The following is a 20,308-nucleotide window of genomic DNA, read 5'->3' on the forward strand; positions in this document are numbered from 1 at the left end:
CTAGAACAGGTCAGATCATTTCCACCACCAGAACAGGTCAGATCATTTCCACCACTAGAACAGGTCAGATCATTTCCACCACTAGAACAGGTCAGATCATTTCCACCACCAGAACAGGTCAGATCATTTCCACCACTAGAACAGGTCAGATCATTTCCACCACTAGAACAGGTCAGATCATTTCCACCACCAGAACAGGTCAGATCATTTCCACCACCAGAACAGGTCAGATCATTTCCACCACCAGAACAGGTCAGATCATTTCCACCACTAGAACAGGTCAGATCATTTCCACCACCAGAACAGGTCAGATCATTTCCACCACTAGAACAGGTCAGATCATTTCCACCACCAGAACAGGTCAGATAATTTCCACCACCAGAACAGGTCAGATCATTTCCACCACCAGAACAGGTCAGATCATTTCCACCACCAGAACAGGTCAGATCATTTCCACCACCAGAACAGGTCAGATCATTTCCACCACTAGAACAGGTCAGATCATTTCCACCACCAGAACAGGTCAGATCATTTCCACCACTAGAACAGGTCAGATCATTTCTGAGTTCTGGTGAGAAAGGTTAAGCTTTTCAGATGCTGCTCTATGGGCTGTGGTGTGATCTGTTTTCTTTAAATCAATAATTCAAACTCTTTAAAATGAATAGAACTTTTAGTCGGTTATACCTGAGATATACCAACGACAAGGCTACCAATGGCCCAATGTAAATCAAATGGCAGGAAGCTTGGCCCCGGTGATGTACTGTATGAAATGTAATGTAAATCGAATTTAGATAGGCATATCTAGGACAGACAGTTTCAGATCAAATCAGCTTTTTTTCGGGATATAGCAATATTTCATAGCTATACATAACTGGCGACACTGTATAAAGAAAGATCAGGTCAATTGTGTAGCCTGGATGATTATATTACTGAAACAATGTAGCCTGCAAAATGGTATGACGTTGCCACAAGTATGGCTTCAGAACGTACTGTAAAACTCGTTCCTTTTCTCCAGTTGCACTTACCCTCACTCCCACTTTGTTTCCCATTGTTCGCACCCATCCTGTGTAATGCATTATCTATTCACAGAGCTCGGAGGTATCCATCAAATAAAAAGTATTCCTACAAAAACGTGCGCGTTATATGAGGAGAAATGCGCGTGGATCCTCTTTTTTTTCCCCCAGCGGAAGATAGTCCCCCAAAAAACGTTCTTCTCAAACCATAAATCCAAACATAGTCAGCATGTCATTACAGATATTTTTTTACTGAATACATTTTGATTTTAAACTAAATTCTTACAAGACGTGCAGGTAATAGTGCACGATTCCAACGACTGTTGAAGGCTAAAAATGTATTTTATCTCCGAGTGTTACAAATGGAAACTTATTCGCATCCAGTTTTTGATATAAACAAAACCCGAAACTTGTTGCGTCAAGACGCAATGCCACCACTCCTGCCGAGTATGAAACCGTTACCATGTAGACATACTTTCGGCGGCCGCGAGAGGCAACGGCGATTTGCTGTAACCCCCCCCTTTTCCCCGGTGTCAATAGCCTACCATAGGAATGACGAGAGGTAGGCTACAGTTTTAAAGAGACAGTGGACCAAAAAAGAAGTAACAACCCATGATTACGTTGATATTATCCAGATACTTAAATAAGATCTTGGAAAATGAACTCAAAGATTGTTATAATATTCATTGGGGATTTTGGCGTAGCTGCAGAGGTGCACCACATGAAGCAACTTGGACAGTTGCTTGCAACAAAGTTGCATTTGGGTTTGCTCCCAATCATTGGTTGTCTCTTTAAAAAAAATGCCTGCAACTTACTTGCAACTCATTACACGTTGTAGCAAAGTGAAGTGCACCCGTGTGTGCATGCGCAGATACTCTGTGTGACATACATGAGAGAAAAGTATGTATGTAACAGATTCTGGGGTATCGTGGGGATCGGCTCCCCCTGGTGGACAGTTTCTCATCCAGGGATCCAGACATCCAGGCCAAGGTCCAGTACCAGCAGAGCTGAACCAGTGGTCAAACTGTCTGGGCCCGTGTGAACAACCCGAGGGATAGAGGCCCTCCACGTGATAGGGAGGGCCAGGTGTGGGACATCAGGAAAAGCCTGCATGTGCGGTCAGCTGATGTACTCTTATATATATAAAATATATAAAATATGATAATAATATATAGAAATATATATATTTTTAATTATATATATATATATAATTTTAAAAATATATATTTTTATCTATTATTATTATTACATATATTTTTTTAATATTTGAACCTTCATTTTACTAGGCAAGTCAGTTAAGAACAAATTCTTATTTACAATTACGGCCTACCCCGGCCAAACTCGGACGATGCTGGGCCAATTGTGCACCACCCTATGGCACTCCCAATCACGGCCCATTGTGATACAGCTTGGAATCGAACCAGGGTGTCTGTAGAGGCGCCTCTAGCACTATGATGCAGTGCCTCCGGGAAGTTTTCAGTAAAGCTTGTGCTACCTCCCTTCCTCCACATCGTCCTTATGATTGTGCGATTTTACCTGCTCCTGGGCACCACACCGCCTCCAGGACGGATTTATTCACTGTCTGGCCCTGAGACCAAGGCGGAGGAGGAGTACATTGATAACTCTCTGGCGGCTGGAAGCATTCGCCCTTAGCCCTCTCCTGCCGGCGCAGGATTTTTCTTTGTGGGAAAGAAGGACAAGACCCTGCGTCCATGTACTGATTACCCGGGGTGTCAATGACATCACAGTCAAGAACTTTTCCCCGCTACCACTCCTCTCCTCAGCTTTTGAACCTCTCCAGGGGACAACCATATTTTCTAAACTGGACCTCCGAAATGCCTACCACTTTGTTCGGAGACGCGAAGGAGACGAGTGGAAGAGTGCATTCAATACAGCAAGTGGACACTATGAGTGCCTGGTCATGCCGTTTGGACTCACTAACGCTCCTGCTGTCTTCCAGGCTCTGGTTAACGATGTGCTCGGGGACATGTTGTATCGTTTTGTTTTTTTGTGTACCTTCGATGACATCCTGTTTTTCTCCTATTCTGCCCAGGAACACGTTCTCCATGTGTGACAAGTTCTTCAGGAGAACCAGTTGTTTGTTAAAGCCGGAGAAGTGAGAGTTCCACCGCTCCACAATCACTTTTCTGGGATACGTCATTTCCGAAGGGAATGTTCAGATGGGATCTGGAAAAAGTGAGAGCAGTGGTGAATTGGCCCCATCCAGGGTGCAGCTACAGCGGTTTCTGGGGGTTTGCTCATTATTACCGCCATTTCTTTCGGGGCTACAGCAACCTGGCGACTCCCCTCTCTGCACTCACCTCTCCCAAGGTACCGTTCACTTGGTCCCCAGAAACAAACAAGGCTTTTGTGGATTTGAAGCAATGATTTACCACTGCCCTCATCCTCATCCATACGGATCTGACCCATCAGTTTGTGATGGAGGTTGACGCTTCCAGCGTGGAAGTAGGGGCCGTTCTTTCCCAGCGATCCGTAAAGGAACAAAAGCTTCATCCCTGTGCCTTCATGTCCCATTGTCTCAACTAGGTGGAGAGAATCTATGACGTTGGCAACCGGGAACTCTTAGCAGTAAAGATGGCCCTGGAGGAGTGGAGGCATTGGCTGGAAGGGGTGCAACATCCATTTTTGGAATTTGGAATAACTCCACACAGCCAAGCGCCTTAACTCTAGACAGGCCCGGTGGGCTCTGTGAATCACTAGGTTTAATTTCACCATCTCCTACCGCCCAGGGTCCAAAGATGTGAAGCCGGACACCCTTTCCCGCCTGTACAGTTCCGCTCCCACACCCTCGGAATCAGAGACCATTCTCCCTGCCTCATATTTGCCGGCTGTGGTTGTCTGGGGTATTGAGGCTCTGGTTCGCAAAGCACAACTTTCCCAGCCAGACCCCGGGGGAGTCCCGGCTTACCGGATGTTTGTTCCCGATTCGGTCCGGTCCCAAGTCCTGGAATGGGCTCACTCCTCCAGGCTTACCTGTCATCCTGGTGCTTGCATTACCTTGGCTTTCCTCCGCCAGCGCTTCTTGTGGCCCACCATGGCTCCTGATGTCTCGGCCTTCGTCGCCACATGCATGGTGTGTGCCCAAAGCAAGACTTCGCAGCAAGCTCAGTCTGGTCTCCTTCAGCCACGTCCTGTTCCTTATCGCACCTGGTCTCATATTTCCCTGGATTTTGCCACTGGGCTTCCTCCGTTAGATGGCAACACCACCATCCTGACGGTGATTGACAGGTTCTCCAACGCCACCCATTTCATCCCTCCTCCTAAATTACCTTCAGCCAAGGAGACAGCCCAGTTCATGGTGCAGCACGTCTTCCAAATCCATGGACTCCGTTCGACATTGTCTCGGATCGGGGTCCTCAGTTTTCGCCCCGTTTCTGGAAGGTGTTCTGCACCCTTATCGGGTCGTCGGCCAATCTGTCCTCCGGATTTCATCCCCAGTCCAACGGCCAGTCGGAGTGAGCTAATCAAGATATGGAGACGAAACTCCAGTGTCTTGTTGCCAGTAACCCCACCACCTGGAGTCAGCAACTGGTCTGGGTGGAATATTCCAGGAACACTCTCCCCTGCTCAGCTACTGGACTACCTCGAATGCTCCATGGGAAATCAGCCCCCGCTCTTCCCAGAACAAGAAGCGGAGGTCAACATACCTTCAGCCAAGATGTTCGTCCGTCACTGTCGGCGTACCTGTAAAAGAGCCTGGGCAGCTCTTCTCAAGACAACCTCCAGGTGTCGTTGACAAGCAGACCGCCACGGACTCTGGCTCCCCGCTATCGGTTCAGGCAGAGGTCATGGTTGTACTGTCACACCCTGGTCTGTTTCACCTGTCCTTGTGATTGTCTCCACCTCCTCCAGGTGTCACTTATTTTCCCCAGTGTATTTATCTCTGTGTTTCCTGTCTCTCTGTGCCAGTTCGTCTTGTATGTTTTCAAGCCAACCAGCGTGTTTTTTCCATGCTCCTGTTTTTTAGTATCTTTTTCTAGTCTTCCCGGTTTTGACCCATGCCTGTTTTTTCTGGACTCCGTACCCGCCTGCCTGACCCTTCTTCCTGCCCTGACATCGAGCCTGTCTGCCACTCTGTACCTCCTGGACTCAGAATCTGGTTTTGACCTTTTGCCTGTCCACGACCATTCTCTTGCCTACTCCTTTTTGATTATATATAAACTACAAAAGCTCTAAACATCTGCCTCCTGTGTCTGCATCTGGTTCTCGCCTTGTGCCCTTATAAAACCTGTGGTTGTCAGAGGTGACATCTGAAGATGCCGTAAACCTGTGGTTGTCAGAGGTGACCTCTGAAGATGGTGTAAACCTGTGGTTGTCATAGGGGAGCCCCGAAGATGTCGTAAGCCTGTGGTTGTCAGAGCTGACCTCTGAAGAGGCCGTAAACCTGTGGTTGTCAGAGCTGACCTCTGAAGAGGCCGTAAACCTGTGGTTGTCAGAGCTGACCTCTGAAGAGGCCGTAAACCTGTGGTTGTCAGAGCTGACCTCTGAAGAGGCCGTAAACCTGTGGTTGTCAGAGCTGACCTCTGAAGATGCCGTAAACCTGTGGTTGTCAGAGGTGACCTCTGAAGATGGTGTAAACCTGTGGTTGTCATAGGGGAGCCCCGAAGATGCCGTAAACCTGTGGTTGTCAGAGCTGACCTCTGAAGAGGCCGTAAGCCTGTGGTTGTCAGAGCTGACCTCTGAAGATGCAAGGTCAGAACCCTCTGAAGAGGAAATGCAGCTCTTGGACACACAGGAAGATGAGGTCTGTCATCTGTGAGGTCATGCTTAGTCCGATTACTTTTTTGTTGTTATTTTTATTTATTTTTTACAATGGCACTGACCTGACACTGACCTGGCACTGACCTGGCACTGACCTGACACTGACCTGGCACTGACCTGACACTGACCTGTGGGTTGAAGAGGCCGACTGACATTTCTGACCTAGCAGAGATCTGGACTACAGAGGGAGGAAGATCAGAGGGACGGTTAGATGCTTTGTGTGCGATGGTAAAAAACACCAAAATGTTACTCGGGGTAGAATGGATACGAACGAAACACCACCCAAAGAGGGGTCTGATTCAATGGAGTGACGTACCAGGAGACAGCTGATCTAAACACGCGCACAGATGCATCATTTCCAAGTTCAGATGCAGTCATAGCGCCACCACGGCACCACACCATTGTCTGACCTCCTGGTTGACATGGTTCAGAGATTCCTGATTGATTTACATGCACCAGGCCTGCCTGGAGGTCACAACAACAACAACAACAGCAACAAAAAACTCTTGATCATCTGGTGCAGAGTAGAGTCCTGTACGGGTCAGTTTTTTTGGAGCCTCCCCAGCCACATCAATTCCAAGTCCCACCCGATACCCACATCAGGACAGATTATTTCTCCTCAATCCACCCACATATAATTGTTCCGGAGAGCCAATCCGAGAAATCCGCCAAAATAACATAAATGAATTAAATTGTTTTTAGGACTCCAGAGTACTAGGCTATTAGGCTATTCCCTTTCCCTGCATGAATTAATGCACAACTCTTGCAATGACTCTATGCGCGCACACACACACACACACACACACACACACACACACACACACACACACACACAAACACACACACACACAAGAACCAGCTCACTTGTTTTTACTCTATGATTTGACTAGTAGATGTTCAACATATCTTTTGAAAATAATATTTAAAAGATGCACTATGCAGAAATTTCTCTGCCATTTCCCGATTCCTAAAATTATAATAGTTTGGTTAATTTCACTTTATTTGACAAAACAAGCAAGTATAGTGTAGAGAATTATTATACCATCTAAACCGATGTGAAATATATTTACCATAACCAATAACATTGCATTTTCAGCTGTTTGAAGCTGGTGTACAAAACCCAAAGTAAAATATGCAAAAACTAAACTTAAGAACTGGAAGCATAGAAAAATTGCACGTACTCGCAAATACACCATAGTGCCCTCCAAGCTCATCACTAAGCTAAGGACCCTGGGACTGGGCACGACAAAATGTGGAATAAGTCAAGGGGTATGAAGGTATTCATTCTGAAGGTATTGTACATATTCCCTCAAATACCTTGACTAACCCGTAACCCCTGCACATTGACTCGGTAACCGGTACCCCTTGTATATAGCCTTTATGGTTGTCATTGTATTTTTCTATTTTTCCTTTAGTTTATAAAGAAAATGTTTCTTACTTTTTTGTATATTCTGCATTGTTGGTGAAGGGCTCATAAGTAAGCATTTCACTGTAAGGTCTACCTACACCTGTTGTATTCAGCATTTCACGGTAAGGTCTACTACACTTGTTGTATTCAGCATTTCACGGTAAGGTCTACTACACCTGTTGTATTCAGCATTTCACGGTAAGGTCTACTACACCTGTTGTATTCAGCATTTCACGGTAAGGTCTACTACACTTGTTGTATTCAGCATTTCACGGTAAGGTCTTGTTAAGGTGCGTGAATGAGGACCCAAAAGCGAATTAACGTAAACAGAACTTCTTTAATAACAAAACATAGGTAGGCTCAGATGGACCGGCAGATTCCGACAGGACAGGACAAGGTTGCAGCAAACATGACGATAGTCTGGTTCAGGCATGAAAAACACAAACAAGAATCCGACAAAGACAGGAACAAAAACAGAGAGAGATATAGAGGACTAATCAGAGGGAAAAAGGGAACAGGTGGGAAAAGGGGTGACGAGGTAGTTAGGAGGAGACAAGGAACAGCTGGGGGAAAGAGGGGGAGAAAAGGTAACCTAATAACGACCAGCAGAGGGAGACAGGGTGAAGGGAAAGGACAGAAACAAGACACAACATGACAATACATGACAGTACCCCCCCACTCACCGAGCGCCTCCTGGCGCACTCGAGGAGGAAACCTGGCGGCAACGGAGGAAATCATCGATCAGCGCACGGTCCAGCACGTCCCGAGAGGGAACCCAACTCCTCTCCTCAGGACCGTACCCCTCCCAATCTACTAGGTACTGTTGACCACGGCCCCGAGAACGCATGTCCAAAATCCTATGGACCCTGTAGATGGGTGCGCCCTCGACAAGGATGGGGGGGGGGGGAATTCGAGCGGGGGCGCGAAGAACGGGCTTGACACAGGAGACATGGAAGACCGGGTGGACGCGACGAAGATATCGCGGAAGAAGAAGTCGCACTGCGACAGGATTAATGATCCGAGAAATACGGAACTGACCAATGAACCGCGGGGTCAACTTGCGAGAAGCGGTCTTAAGGGGAAGGTTCTGAGTGGAGAGCCAAACTCTCTGACCGCGACAATATCTAGGACTCTTAGTTCTACGCTTATTAGCAGCTCTCACAGTCTGCGCCCTATAACGGCAAAGTGCAGACCTGACCCTCTTCCAGGTGCGCTCGCAACGTTGGACAAAAGCCTGAGCGGAGGGGACGCTGGACTCGGCGAACTGAGATGAGAACAGCGGAGGCTGGTACCCGAGGCTACTCTGAAAAGGAGATAGCCCGGTCGCAGACGAAGGAAGCGAGTTGTGGGCGTATTCTGCCCAGGGGAGCTGTTCTGACCAAGACGCAGGGTTGCGAAAAGAAAGACTGCGTAAGATGCGACCAATAGTCTGATTGGCCCGTTCTGCTTGACCGTTAGACTGGGGGTGAAAGCCGGAAGAGAGACTGACGGAAGCCCCAATCAAACGGAAAAACTCCCTCCAAAATTGAGACGTGAATTGCGGACCTCTGTCCGAAACGACATCTGACGGAAGGCCATGAATTCTGAAAACATTCTCGATGATGATTTGTGCCGTCTCTTTAGCAGAAGGAAGCTTAGCAAGGGGAATAAAATGAGCCGCCTTAGAGAACCTGTCGACAACCGTAAGAATAACAGTCTTCCCCGCTGACGAAGGCAGTCCGGTGACAAAGTCTAAGGCGATGTGAGACCACGGTCGAGAGGGAATGGGAAGCGGCCTGAGACGGCCGGCAGGAGGGGAGTTACCGGACTTAGTCTGCGCGCAGACCGAACAAGCAGCCACGAAGCGACGCGTGTCATGCTCCCGGGTGGGCCACCAAAAACGCTGGCGAATGGAAGCAAGCGTACCCCGAACGCCAGGATGGCCGGCTAACTTGGCAGAGTGAGCCCACTGAAGAACGGCCAGACGAGTAGGAACGGGAATGAAAAGAAGGTTCCTAGGACAAGCGCGCGGCGACGGAGTTTGAGTGAGTGCTTGCTTTACCTGCCTCTCAATTCCCCAGACAGTCAACCCGACAACACGCCCCTCAGGGAGAATCCCCTCGGGGTCAGTGGAGGCTACTGAAGAGACGAGATAAAGCATCAGGCTTGGTGTTCTTAGAGCCCGGACGATAAGAAATCACGAACTCGAAACGAGCGAAAAACAGCGCCCAGCGCGCCTGACGCGCATTAAGTCGTTTGGCAGAACGGATGTACTCAAGGTTCCTATGGTCAGTCCAAACGACAAAAGGAACGGTCGCCCCCTCCAACCACTGTCGCCATTCGCCTAGGGCTAAGCGGATGGCGAGCAGTTCGCGGTTTCCCACATCATAGTTACGTTCCGACGGCGACAGGCGATGAGAAAAATACGCGCAAGGGTGGACCTTGTCGTCAGAGAGGGAGCGCTGAGAAAGAATGGCTCCCACGCCCACCTCTGACGCGTCAACCTCGACAACGAACTGTCTAGTGACGTCAGGTGTAACAAGGATAGGTGCGGATGTAAAACGATTCTTGAGGAGATCAAAAGCTCCCTGGGCGGAAACGGACCACTTAAAGCACGTCTTGACAGAAGTAAGGGCTGTGAGAGGAGCTGCCACCTGACCGAAATTACGGATGAAACGACGATAGAAGTTCGCGAAGCCGAGAAAGCGCTGCAGCTCGACGCGTGACTTAGGGACGGGCCAATCAATGACAGCTTGGACCTTAGCGGGATCCATCTTAATGCCTTCAGCGGAAATAACAGAACCGAGAAATGTGACGGAGGAGGCATGAAAAGAGCACTTCTCAGCCTTCACAAAAAGACAATTCTCTAAAAGGCGCTGGAGGACACGTCGAACGTGCTGAACATGAATCTGGAGTGACGGTGAAAAAAATCAGGATATCGTCAAGGTAAACGAAAACAAAGATGTTCAGCATGTCTCTCAGGACATCATTGACTAATGCCTGAAAGACAGCTGGAGCGTTAGCGAGGCCGAAAGGAAGAACCCGGTATTCAAAGTGCCCTAACGGAGTGTTAAACGCCGTCTTCCACTCGTCCCCCTCCCTGATGCGCACGAGATGGTAAGCGTTACGAAGGTCCAACTTAGTGAAAAACCTGGCTCCCTGCAGGATCTCGAAGGCTGAAGACATAAGAGGAAGCGGATAACGATTCTTCACTGTTATGTCATTCAGCCCTCGATAATCTATGCAGGGGCGCAGGGACCCGTCCTTCTTCTTAACAAAAAAAAACCCCGCTCCGGCGGGAGAGGAGGAGGGGACTATGGTACCGGCGGCAAGAGCTACAGACAAATAATCTTCGAGAGCCTTACGTTCGGGAGCCGACAGAGAGTATAGTCTACCCCGGGGGGGAGTGGTTCCCGGAAGGAGATCAATACTACAATCATACGACCGGTGTGGGGGAAGAGAGGTGGCCCTGGACCGACTGAACACCGTGCGCAGATCGTGATATTCCTCCGGCACCCCTGTCAAATCACCAGGCTCCTCCTGTGAAGAAGAGACAGAGGAAACAGGAGGGATAGCAGACATTAAACATTTCACATGACAAGAGACGTTCCAGGAGAGGATAGAATTACTAGACCAATTAATGGAAGGATTATGACAAACTAGCCAGGGATGGCCCAAAACAACAGGTGTAAAAGGTGAACGAAAAATTAAAAAATAAATGGTTTCGCTATGATTACCAGAAACAGTGAGGGTTAAAGGTAGCGTCTCACGCTGAATCCTGGGGAGAGGACTACCATCCAGGGCGAACAAGGCCGTGGACTCCCTTAACTGTCTGAGAGGAATGTCATGTTCCCGAGCCCAGGTCTCGTCCATAAAACAGCCCTCCGCCCCAGAGTCTATTAAGGCACTGCAGGAAGCTGACGAACCGGTCCAGCGTAGATGGACCGACAAGGTAGTGCAGGATCTTGAAGGAGAGACAGGAGTAGTAGCGCTCACCAGTAGCCCTCCGCTTACTGATGAGCTCTGGCTTTTACTGGACATGAAGTGACAAAATGACCAGCAGAACCGCAATAGAGACAGAGGCGGTTGGTGATTCTCCGTTCCCTCTCCTTAGTCGAGATGCGGATACCTCCCAGCTGCATAGGCTCAGCACCCGAGCCGGCAGAGGAAGATGGTAGTGATGCGGAGAGGGGGGCAACGGAGAACGCGAGCTCCTTTCCACGAGCTCGGTGACGAAGATCAACCCGTCGCTCAATGCGAATAGCGAGTTCAATCAAGGAATCCACGCTGGAAGGAACCTCCCGGGAGAGAATCTCATCCTTTACCTCTGCGCGGAGACCCTCCAGAAAACGAGCGAGCAAAGCCGGCTCGTTCCAGCCACTGGAGGCAGCAAGAGTGCGAAACTCAATAGAGTAGTCTGTTATGGATCGATTACCTTGACATAGGGAAGACAGGGCCCTGGAAGCCTCCTCCCCAAAAACAGATCGATCAAAAACCTGTATCATCTCCTCCTTAAAGTCCTGATACTGGTTAGTACACTCAGCCCTTGCCTCCCAGATTGCCGTGCCCCACTCACGAGCCCGTCCAGTAAGGAGAGATATGACGTAGGCGACACGAGCAGTGCTCCTGGAGTAAGTGTTGGGCTGGAGAGAAAACACAATATCACACTGGGTGAGGAACGAGCGGCATTCAGTGGGCTCCCCAGAGTAACACGGCGGGTTATTGATTCTGGGCTCCGGAGATTCGAAAGTCCTGGAAGTGGCCGGTGGATCGAGGCGGAGATGGTGAACCTGTTCTGTGAGGTTGGAGACTTGGGTGGCCAGGGTCTCAACGGCATGTCGAGCAGCAGACAATTCCTGCTCGTGTCTGCCTAGCATCGCTCCCTGGATCTCGACGGCTGAGTGGAGAGGATCCGAAGTCGCTGGGTCCATTCTTGGTCGGATTCTTCTGTTAAGGTGCATGAATGAGGACCCAAAAGCGAATTAACGTAAACAGAACTTCTTTAATAACAAAACATAGGTAGGCTCAGATGGACCGGCAGATTCCGACAGGACAGGACAAGGTTGCAGCAAACATGACGATAGTCTGGTTCAGGCATGAAAAACACAAACAAGAATCCGACAAAGACAGGAACAAAAACAGAGAGAGATATAGAGGACTAATCAGAGGGAAAAAGGGAACAGGTGGGAAAAGGGGTGACGAGGTAGTTAGGAGGAGACAAGGAACAGCTGGGGGAAAGAGGGGGAGAAAAGGTAACCTAATAACGACCAGCAGAGGGAGACAGGGTGAAGGGAAAGAACAGAAACAAGACACAACATGACAATACATGACAGGTCTACTACACTTGTTGTATTCAGCATTTCACGGTAAGGTCTACACTTGTTGTATTCAGCATTTCACGGTAAGGTCTACTACACCTGTTGTATTCAGCATTTCACGGTAAGGTCTACCTACACCTGTTGTATTCAGCATTTCACGGTAAGGTCTACTACACCTGTTGTATTCAGCATTTCACTGTAAGGTCTACTACACCTGTTGTATTCAGCATTTCACAGTAAGGTCTACCTACACCTGTTGTATTCAGCATTTCACGGTAAGGTCTACTACACCTGTTGTATTCAGCATTTCACGGTAAGGTCTACCTACACCTGTTGTATTCAGCATTTCACGGTAAGGTCTACTACACCTGTTGTATTCAGCATTTCACGGTAAGGTCTACCTACACCTGTTGTATTCAGCATTTCACGGTAAGGTCTACTACACCTGTTGTATTCAGCATTTCACTGTAAGGTCTACCTACACCTGTTGTATTCAGCATTTCACTGTAAGGTCTACTACACCTGTTGTATTCAGCATTTCACTGTAAGGTCTACCTACACCTGTTGTATTCAGCATTTCACGGTATGGTCTACACTTGTTGTATTCGGCGCATGTGACAAATACAATTTGATTTGATATGAATCACATTAAATAAATTATCTTCAGAAATGACTTTGTCAAAGCAACTGGGGCTTTATAATGATAGTGAAACTTGGAGAAATGTAGGGATTAATTGGATTAAAATCTTCCTAGAAGTGACAAAGGGTTGACTGTCCCTCCGTTGGGTTTCGGCACTTTAGCAGGCCTTTATTTATAATAAAAATGGCCACTTCATTTAATAACAGGCTTTTAAAATTCAATCTCAGCTCATCATTTCTAACCAAAAATATCAAAGGGATTGCAAGAGGCACTCTTTTTGTGGAATGACCCATTGTAATTGTATTGTATTGTATTGTATTACACCCTATAAACATTTTCTGGTTTCAGACGATCCCGCAGGTGAAGAAGCCGGTTGTGGAGGTCCTGAGCTGGCGTGTTTACATGTGGTGTGTGGTTGTGAGGGCGGTTGGACGGACTGCCAAATTCTCTAAAACAATGTTGTAGGAGGCTTATGGGAAAATGAACATTCAATTTCTGCACATTTTAGAGTGGCCTTTTATTGTCCCTAGCACAAGGTGCACCTGCGTAATGATCATGCCATTTAATCAGCTTCTTGATTTGCTACACCTGTCAAGTGGAAGGATTATTTTGGCAAAGGAGAGATGCTCACTGAAGGGGATGTAAACAAATTTGTGCTCAACATTTGAGAAGAAAATAACTTTTTGTGTGGATAGATTTTTTGGGGGGGAAATCTTTTATTTCAGCTCATGAAACATGGGAGCAAAACGTTACATGTTGCTATTATATATTTGTTCATAAATGCTTCCAAATTTCAAGCCCCCCCCCCCCCCCCCAACAAAAGTGATGTTAGCTGATGAAGATTATGTCATAGTCCTGAGATCTTGTATGTTTTGTTCTAAGTCTGTTTACAGCAGACCTTATTTTCAGCGTTTTTCCAAAACCCATACAAAAACTGAATTCGTTTCTCCAAAGGGTTTGTTCAACAGAACCATGGCAGAGTCAGTGCCTACAAAAAGACAACATTACTATTACTCTCAATTGTGGTCATGGTTAGAAGGGAACCAGTTGTCTGCTGTGTGTTGAATTGTGTAGTTGTGATTTATTTTTATTTTTTTCATTTTCAAAGAGAGGCTGAATTTTCGGTGGAAATAGCACATACATTGATGAAAAGGCGTTCACTTGTGATTTGTAGATTCAAATAAAGTAAGCCTATTTTAAATGGTGTGAGAGTAGACCTACTTCAACTCCAAGGTAGATGGCGACAGAGGTATTTTTTCCCCACTGTTTCACTGCATTCTGCTTGATATGAGCAGAGCGCGACCACCGACCAGACAGCTGAGAGAGGCGGACAAGCACCGTCACCGGGCCCGGGGTACACGTATCAAGGTAGCTGCAACGCAGCATAGTAATTTACCGGCTTTTTTTGACCGTAAGTGTTTTTGAATAATTATGATACATTTTCATACTGTGCGGTGTTTCGTTTTGTTAAAATTAAAACCCAAACATAATTTCAATTTGACAGTCACACTACAGTCGGTAGTGTAAGCAAACTTTAGCTATAGCTAGCTAGCTAGCTGGTTAATGAAACCATATGTTAGCTACCGACAACCACTAGTAAACGGGAAAAACGAACGAGATACTAATTGTTAGCATGTTGTAAGGGCGTTTTTTGTTGTTGTTTGTCGATAAAACACATAGCTGACCTGTAATAACGGGCTTCTACTCAACTGATGTTAATTTGTTACAAAGTTAGCTGTGTCACAGGCGGTGCATCAGGGAAAACATTCCGTATAGAACTAGGAACAATGAACTCCGCAAGCAACTGGTGCTCTAGTCCTAAAACTACAGTGTTTTCAGAAAGTATTGACACCTTTTTTTTTCTCCACATTTGTGTTATGTTAACAGCCTGAATGTGAAAATGTTTTAAATTAATTCATTATTTTTTTGTGGTGACTGCCTTCACACAGCTCCCTATATTGTCAAAGTGGAATTATGTTTGTTTTCAACCCCTTTTTATTAATGGCAAAAATAAATCAGTTCCGGAGTTAAATAAGTGCATAACAAGTCACATAATAAAGTTGCATGGACTATGTGCTATAATAGTCTAACATGATTTTTGAATGACTACCTCCATCTCTGCACCCTACCACATAAAAATAATTGTAAGGTCCCTCAGTCGAGCAGTGAATTTCATAGACAGATTCAACCACAAAGACCAGGGAGGTTTTCCAATGCCTCTGTAGATGGGTAAAAATTAAAAGGAGAAATTGAATATCCCTTTTGAGCAGTTAATTACACTTTGTAGTGACTGGGTGTATAGATACACCATCCACAAAGACACAGGCGTCCTTTCTAACTCTGTCGCCGGAGAGGAATGATTTCACCATGAGGCCAATGGCGACTTTTTAAAACCAGTTAGTTTAAAATTGCTGTGATGGGAGAAAACAGGATGAATCAAGAACATTGTAGTCACTCAACAATGCTAAACTAAATGACAAATATTCCAAAACATGCATCCTGTTTGCAACAAGGCACTAAAGTAATACTGCAAAAGAAATGTGGCAAAGCAATTCACTTTTTGTCCTGAATACAAAGTGTTATGTTTGGGGCAAATACAACACATTACACAGAGTACCACTCCATATTTTCAAGCGTAGTGGTGGCTGCATCGTGTTATGGGTATGCTTGTAATCGATAAGGACTGGAGTTTCAGGATAAAAATAAAAAAAAGAAACAGAAGACAGGGAAAGTTCCTGAGTGACCCCGAGTTAGTTTTGACTTAAATATACTTGAACAAAGTATATGGAAAGACCTGATAATGGTTGTCTAGCAATGATCAACAATTAATTTGACAGCTTGAAGACTTCTGAAAGAAATGATGGGTAAATGTAGCAAAATCCAGGTGTGAACCTCAGATTTACCCCAAAAGACTCACAGCTGTAATCGTTGCCAACGGTTATTTTCTAAAGTATTGACTGAGGGGTGTGAATACTTATGTAAAGGAGATTTGTGTTTCTATCTCAATAGATTTGCAAACATTTCTAAACATGTTTGCACTTTGTGTGTGTGTGTGTGAGAAAATATCGATTTTAAATAAATTTTGAATCCAGGCACCAAAATGTGGAACAAGTCAAAGGATGTGAATACTTGCTTCTACACCTGCTTCTACACCTGCTTCACCATGCTTCTACACCTGCTTCACCGTGCTTCTACACCTGCATTGCTTTCTAGGGAGTTTTTCCTAGCCACTGTGCTTCTACACCTGCATTGCTTGCTGTTTTGGGGGTTTTAGGCTGGGTTTCTGTACAGCACTTTGAGATATCAGCTGATGTACGAAGGGCTATATAAATAAATTTGATTTGAATACTTTCTGAAGGCATTTTATCTAAGACAACTGGCAATCTGCTGCTCCCTGTAAAGTATTCTCTTACAAATAATTATTACTAATAATAATAATAATACGGTTTGGATACTGATGTTTACTCGCCCAGTTGGAATTCCGTCTCTGCTTGGCTCGTTTACGATTAAGTTCTGAAAGTGCCACGTGTGATTCTAACACTCACTAGTGTTATTACGTAAATTGACATAGCTCAATGTGGAGTTTGTTGATTGATTTGAATGTTCCATCCCATGCTGAAAGAAACGGTATATTCAGGCGCTTTGGTTAAATTGAATGTTGAGTAAGGCTAGACGTTGTAGTTTGTGTTGATACGCAAAAAATGATTGTGTAGTTGTTCGTATCATGTTTTTGAAATCCAATGGTTGTATTCGTTTTTCACATTTACTACATTTTACAGATCAATGCAGAGTCTGCATGCTTAAGAACATAAAAGTTATGTTATTGGTGGTGTAAGCAACCACCCTAATGTGTGAGTCTATCCTTGGCCTGTCTCTTCAGGAATAATGCACCGAAGATGGCCGCCACACACTCCATGCTGCAGGAGCGTATCCAGGTGGCCCAAGAGCTGCTCAAGCGTGTGGACCAGCTCTGTGCGAGGCAGGTGCGCGATGTGGAGGGCCGGGCCAAGCTCTGCAGCAAGCTGCGAGCCGAGCTCAAGTTCCTGACCAAGGTGGAGGCGGGCAAGGTGCTCATCAAGGAGTCCCACCTGCAGAGCACCAACCTCACCCACCTGAAGGTGGGTCTTGTTTATATATTGTATGTATTTTCCAATTGAATTATGTTGAAACGGTTTCTATTTTTAGAGTGCCCAGTGGACAATTAGTCTTGCTCTATAGCTGTCCATTGTTTTACCCATCTGACAACGAGGACCATATTGGAAATGTGTTGGTTGACTTTTTTGGTTTAATCTTCACTGGTTTTTTACTGTCTATCGTTGTATTCACATCAACTTGTATTTGTTTTTGTAAATCTGTCAAATCTATATGAAAACAGGCCATTGTGGAGTCGGCGGAGTCACTGGAGATGGTGGTGAGCGTGCTGCATGTGTTCGCCTACGAGGACGCCGGCGGCACCAAGCAGACGCTGGTGGTGGACGTGGTGGCCAACGGCGGGCACACCTGGGTCAAGGCTATTGGGCGCAAGGCAGAGGCACTGCACAACATCTGGCAGGGTCGGGGCCAGTACGGCGACAAGAGTGTGGTGGAGCAAGCTGAGGACTTCCTGCAGGCCAGCCGCCAGCAGCCTGTGCAGTACAGCAACCCACACATTATCTTTGCCTTCTACAATGGCGTCTCCAGCCCAATGGCCGACCGCCTGAGAGAGATTGGCATCTCGGTGCGCGGGGACATCGTGGCGGTAAACTTGGTGATGGCGGAGGAGGAAGGAAGCGAGGAGGAAGAGGGAGAGGGAGCAAACAAGGAGGGTATGGAACGCTGCTACGAAGAGGAAGAGCGAGAAGGCAAGGCAGCGGAAGATGAGGAAGACGTTGAAAACTTTGTCGAAGAAGAAGACGACGCAGAAGATGTCGAGCACACGCGAGTTGACCGCGACACCATCGTGGCCAGCCTGGCATTCCCCACCGGGGTCAAGGTAGATGTGTGCCGGCGGGCCAACCTGGACATCACTACACTCATCACGTACGTGTCGTCACTGAGCCACGGCCACTGCCGCTTGGCCTTCAAGGAGCAGGTGCTGACTGAGCAGGCAGCCCAGGAGCGTCAGGACAAGGTCCTCCCTCGCCTCCAGGAGTTCATGGCGGGCAAGGAGCTGTACGCGTGCCAGTCGGCCGTAAACGACTTCCGCGTCATCCTGGACACGCTCGGCGGCCCCGGCGAGAAGGCGCGCGCCGATGAGCTGCTGAGGCGGCTACGGGTGGTACCCGACCAGCCGTCGGAGCGCACCCAGCGCCTCACTGCCAGCTCCAAGGTGAACCCCCGCTCGCTCATGATTTTCGGCACGGGCGACACACTACGGGCAGTCACAATGACGGCGAACAGTGGCTTTGTGAGGGCGGCGGCCAATCAGGGCGTGCGGTATAGCGTGTTCATACACCAACCGCGCGCCTTGACGGAGGGCAAGGAGTGGAGGGCCACGCCCATATGAGAGAGGGAGAACTAACACCCCCACAGCGGCAGGAGGAAGAAGACTGATGATGAGCGAAGGGCTCCGACAGCGAACAGGAAGGATAAAATTAAGGAAGGAGACAATGTTTGTGGAATGTACCACTGAACAGACATTAATTAAAGGGGTGTGGAATATACCACTGAAGAGTAATTAAATGGGTTGGGTGACTGCCAGAACAGTGAACTCTCTTCTTTTTCTTTTTTGGGGGGCGGGGAGGGGAGGGGAGGGAGACAAAATATATATCACAGCTTTTTTTGCTATGTGTCACTGAAATGTAAAGGCATTGTGCTCAGTTGAAAAACCACTACTGGTTTAGTTTAACACGCAGTCGGTACAGGAGCATTCTTTTTGCAACAACTGCAGACATTGGTGATAGTTGTTGTGTAGCCTATACCGTATATGCAAAAATAGTTATTGATATGATGAAATATCAGCTTATTGTATTTTAGGGCAATTTAAAAAAAATATAAAAAAAACAGCTTTGGCCCAATGTGCTGAGGGTGAAGTATATTTTGTTTTATTGTATTGCAAGTCTGAATTACATGTGAATAAAGCATCTCTAAAAAAAAAAATGTAGACATGCAATTTTATTGAATTAAGCTATTTCATTAAACATTTTGTGTGTGGTTCTAAACTGCTCCGATGACCACGGCGCTTCATTGTAATCATGTGAGACCAGTGCTGAATTTACAGTACTTTTTAATCGAATGAACCATTTCAAGGCAAAGCTATCACACTATATTATTGTGTCGGCCTACAATTTAAGACAGTATGCTTGAAAACAAAACTGTTGGATACTTAACCTCTCGTTATTACCAATCACATCGGCCTACTGGTTAATATAAACTCGGCAACAAAAAAAACATCCTCTCACTGTCAACTGAATTGCGGGGGGGGGGGGGGGGGGGGGGGTCAAAATCAAAAGTCAGTATCTGATGTATCAACAGTATCTGGCCACCAACTGCATTAAGTACCGCAGTGCATCTCATGGACTGCACCAGATTTGCCAGTTCTTGCTGTGAGATGTTACCCCACTCTTCCACCAAAGCACCTGCAAGTTCCTGGACATTTCTGGGAGAACTCGCCCTCTGATCCAACATCCTAGATGTGCTCAATGGGATTGAGATCCGGGCTCTTCTCTGGCCATGGCAGCACACTGACATTTCCTGTCTTGCAGGAAATCACGCACAGAACGAGCAGTATGGCTGGTGGCATTGTCATGCTGGAGGATCATGTCAGAATGAGCCTGCAGGAAGGGTACCACATGAGGGAGGAGGATGTCTTCCCTGTAATGCACAGCGTTGAGGTTGCCTGCAATGACAACAAGCTCAGTCCGATGATGCTGTGACTCACCACCCCAGACCATGATGGACCCTCCACCTCCAACTCGATCCCGCTCCAGAGTACAGGCCTCGGTGTAACGCTCATTCCTTTGACGATAAATGCGAATCCGACCATCACCCCTGGTGAGACAATACCGCGACTTGTCAGTGAAAAGCACTTTTTGCCAGTCATGTCTGGTCCAGCATCGGTGGGTTTGTGCCCTTAGGCGACGTTGTTGCCGGTGATGTCTGGTGAGGACCTGCCAGTCCAGCCTCTCTCAGCCTATTGTGGACAGTCTGAGCACTGATGGAGGGATTGTGCGTGCCTGGTGTAACTCGG

The 20,308-nt window shown here is 47.0% G+C and overlaps 2 protein-coding genes across 4 annotated transcripts in view; one reads left to right on the plus strand and one right to left on the minus strand.

Annotated features, from left to right (window-relative positions):
* fbxl7 (F-box and leucine-rich repeat protein 7) overlaps window positions 1-20,308 on the minus strand; it is a 133,320-nt gene that overhangs the window by 86,156 nt on the left and 26,856 nt on the right. Inside the window, exon 1 of one of the 2 annotated variants that reach the window (XM_021590087.2) lies at window positions 1,026-1,515. The exons of the other annotated variant lie outside the window; for it this stretch is intronic. Within the exon in view, the coding sequence (XP_021445762.2) occupies window positions 1,026-1,062 (37 nt within the window). The 5' untranslated portion in view covers window positions 1,063-1,515. Of the gene's footprint in view, window positions 1-1,025; window positions 1,516-20,308 lie in introns of those variants that run through there. 2 annotated transcript variants of the gene reach the window in all.
* c28h7orf25 (chromosome 28 C7orf25 homolog) lies at window positions 14,352-19,218 on the plus strand. 2 transcript variants are annotated; one of them, XM_021590089.2, is made up of 3 exons: window positions 14,352-14,508; window positions 17,021-17,258; window positions 17,516-19,218. In XM_021590089.2, the coding sequence occupies exons 2-3, from the start codon at window positions 17,037-17,039 to the stop codon at window positions 18,623-18,625; spliced, it is 1,332 nt and encodes a 443-aa protein (XP_021445764.2). In that variant the 5' UTR covers window positions 14,352-14,508; window positions 17,021-17,036; the 3' UTR covers window positions 18,626-19,218. The 2 variants fall into 2 exon arrangements, with proteins under 2 accessions (XP_021445764.2, XP_021445763.2); XM_021590088.2 differs by having other exon boundaries at window positions 14,386-14,551.

The sequence above is a fragment of the Oncorhynchus mykiss genome, chromosome 28, assembly GCF_013265735.2.
Source record: "Oncorhynchus mykiss isolate Arlee chromosome 28, USDA_OmykA_1.1, whole genome shotgun sequence".
Classification (NCBI taxonomy): domain Eukaryota; kingdom Metazoa; phylum Chordata; class Actinopteri; order Salmoniformes; family Salmonidae; genus Oncorhynchus; species Oncorhynchus mykiss.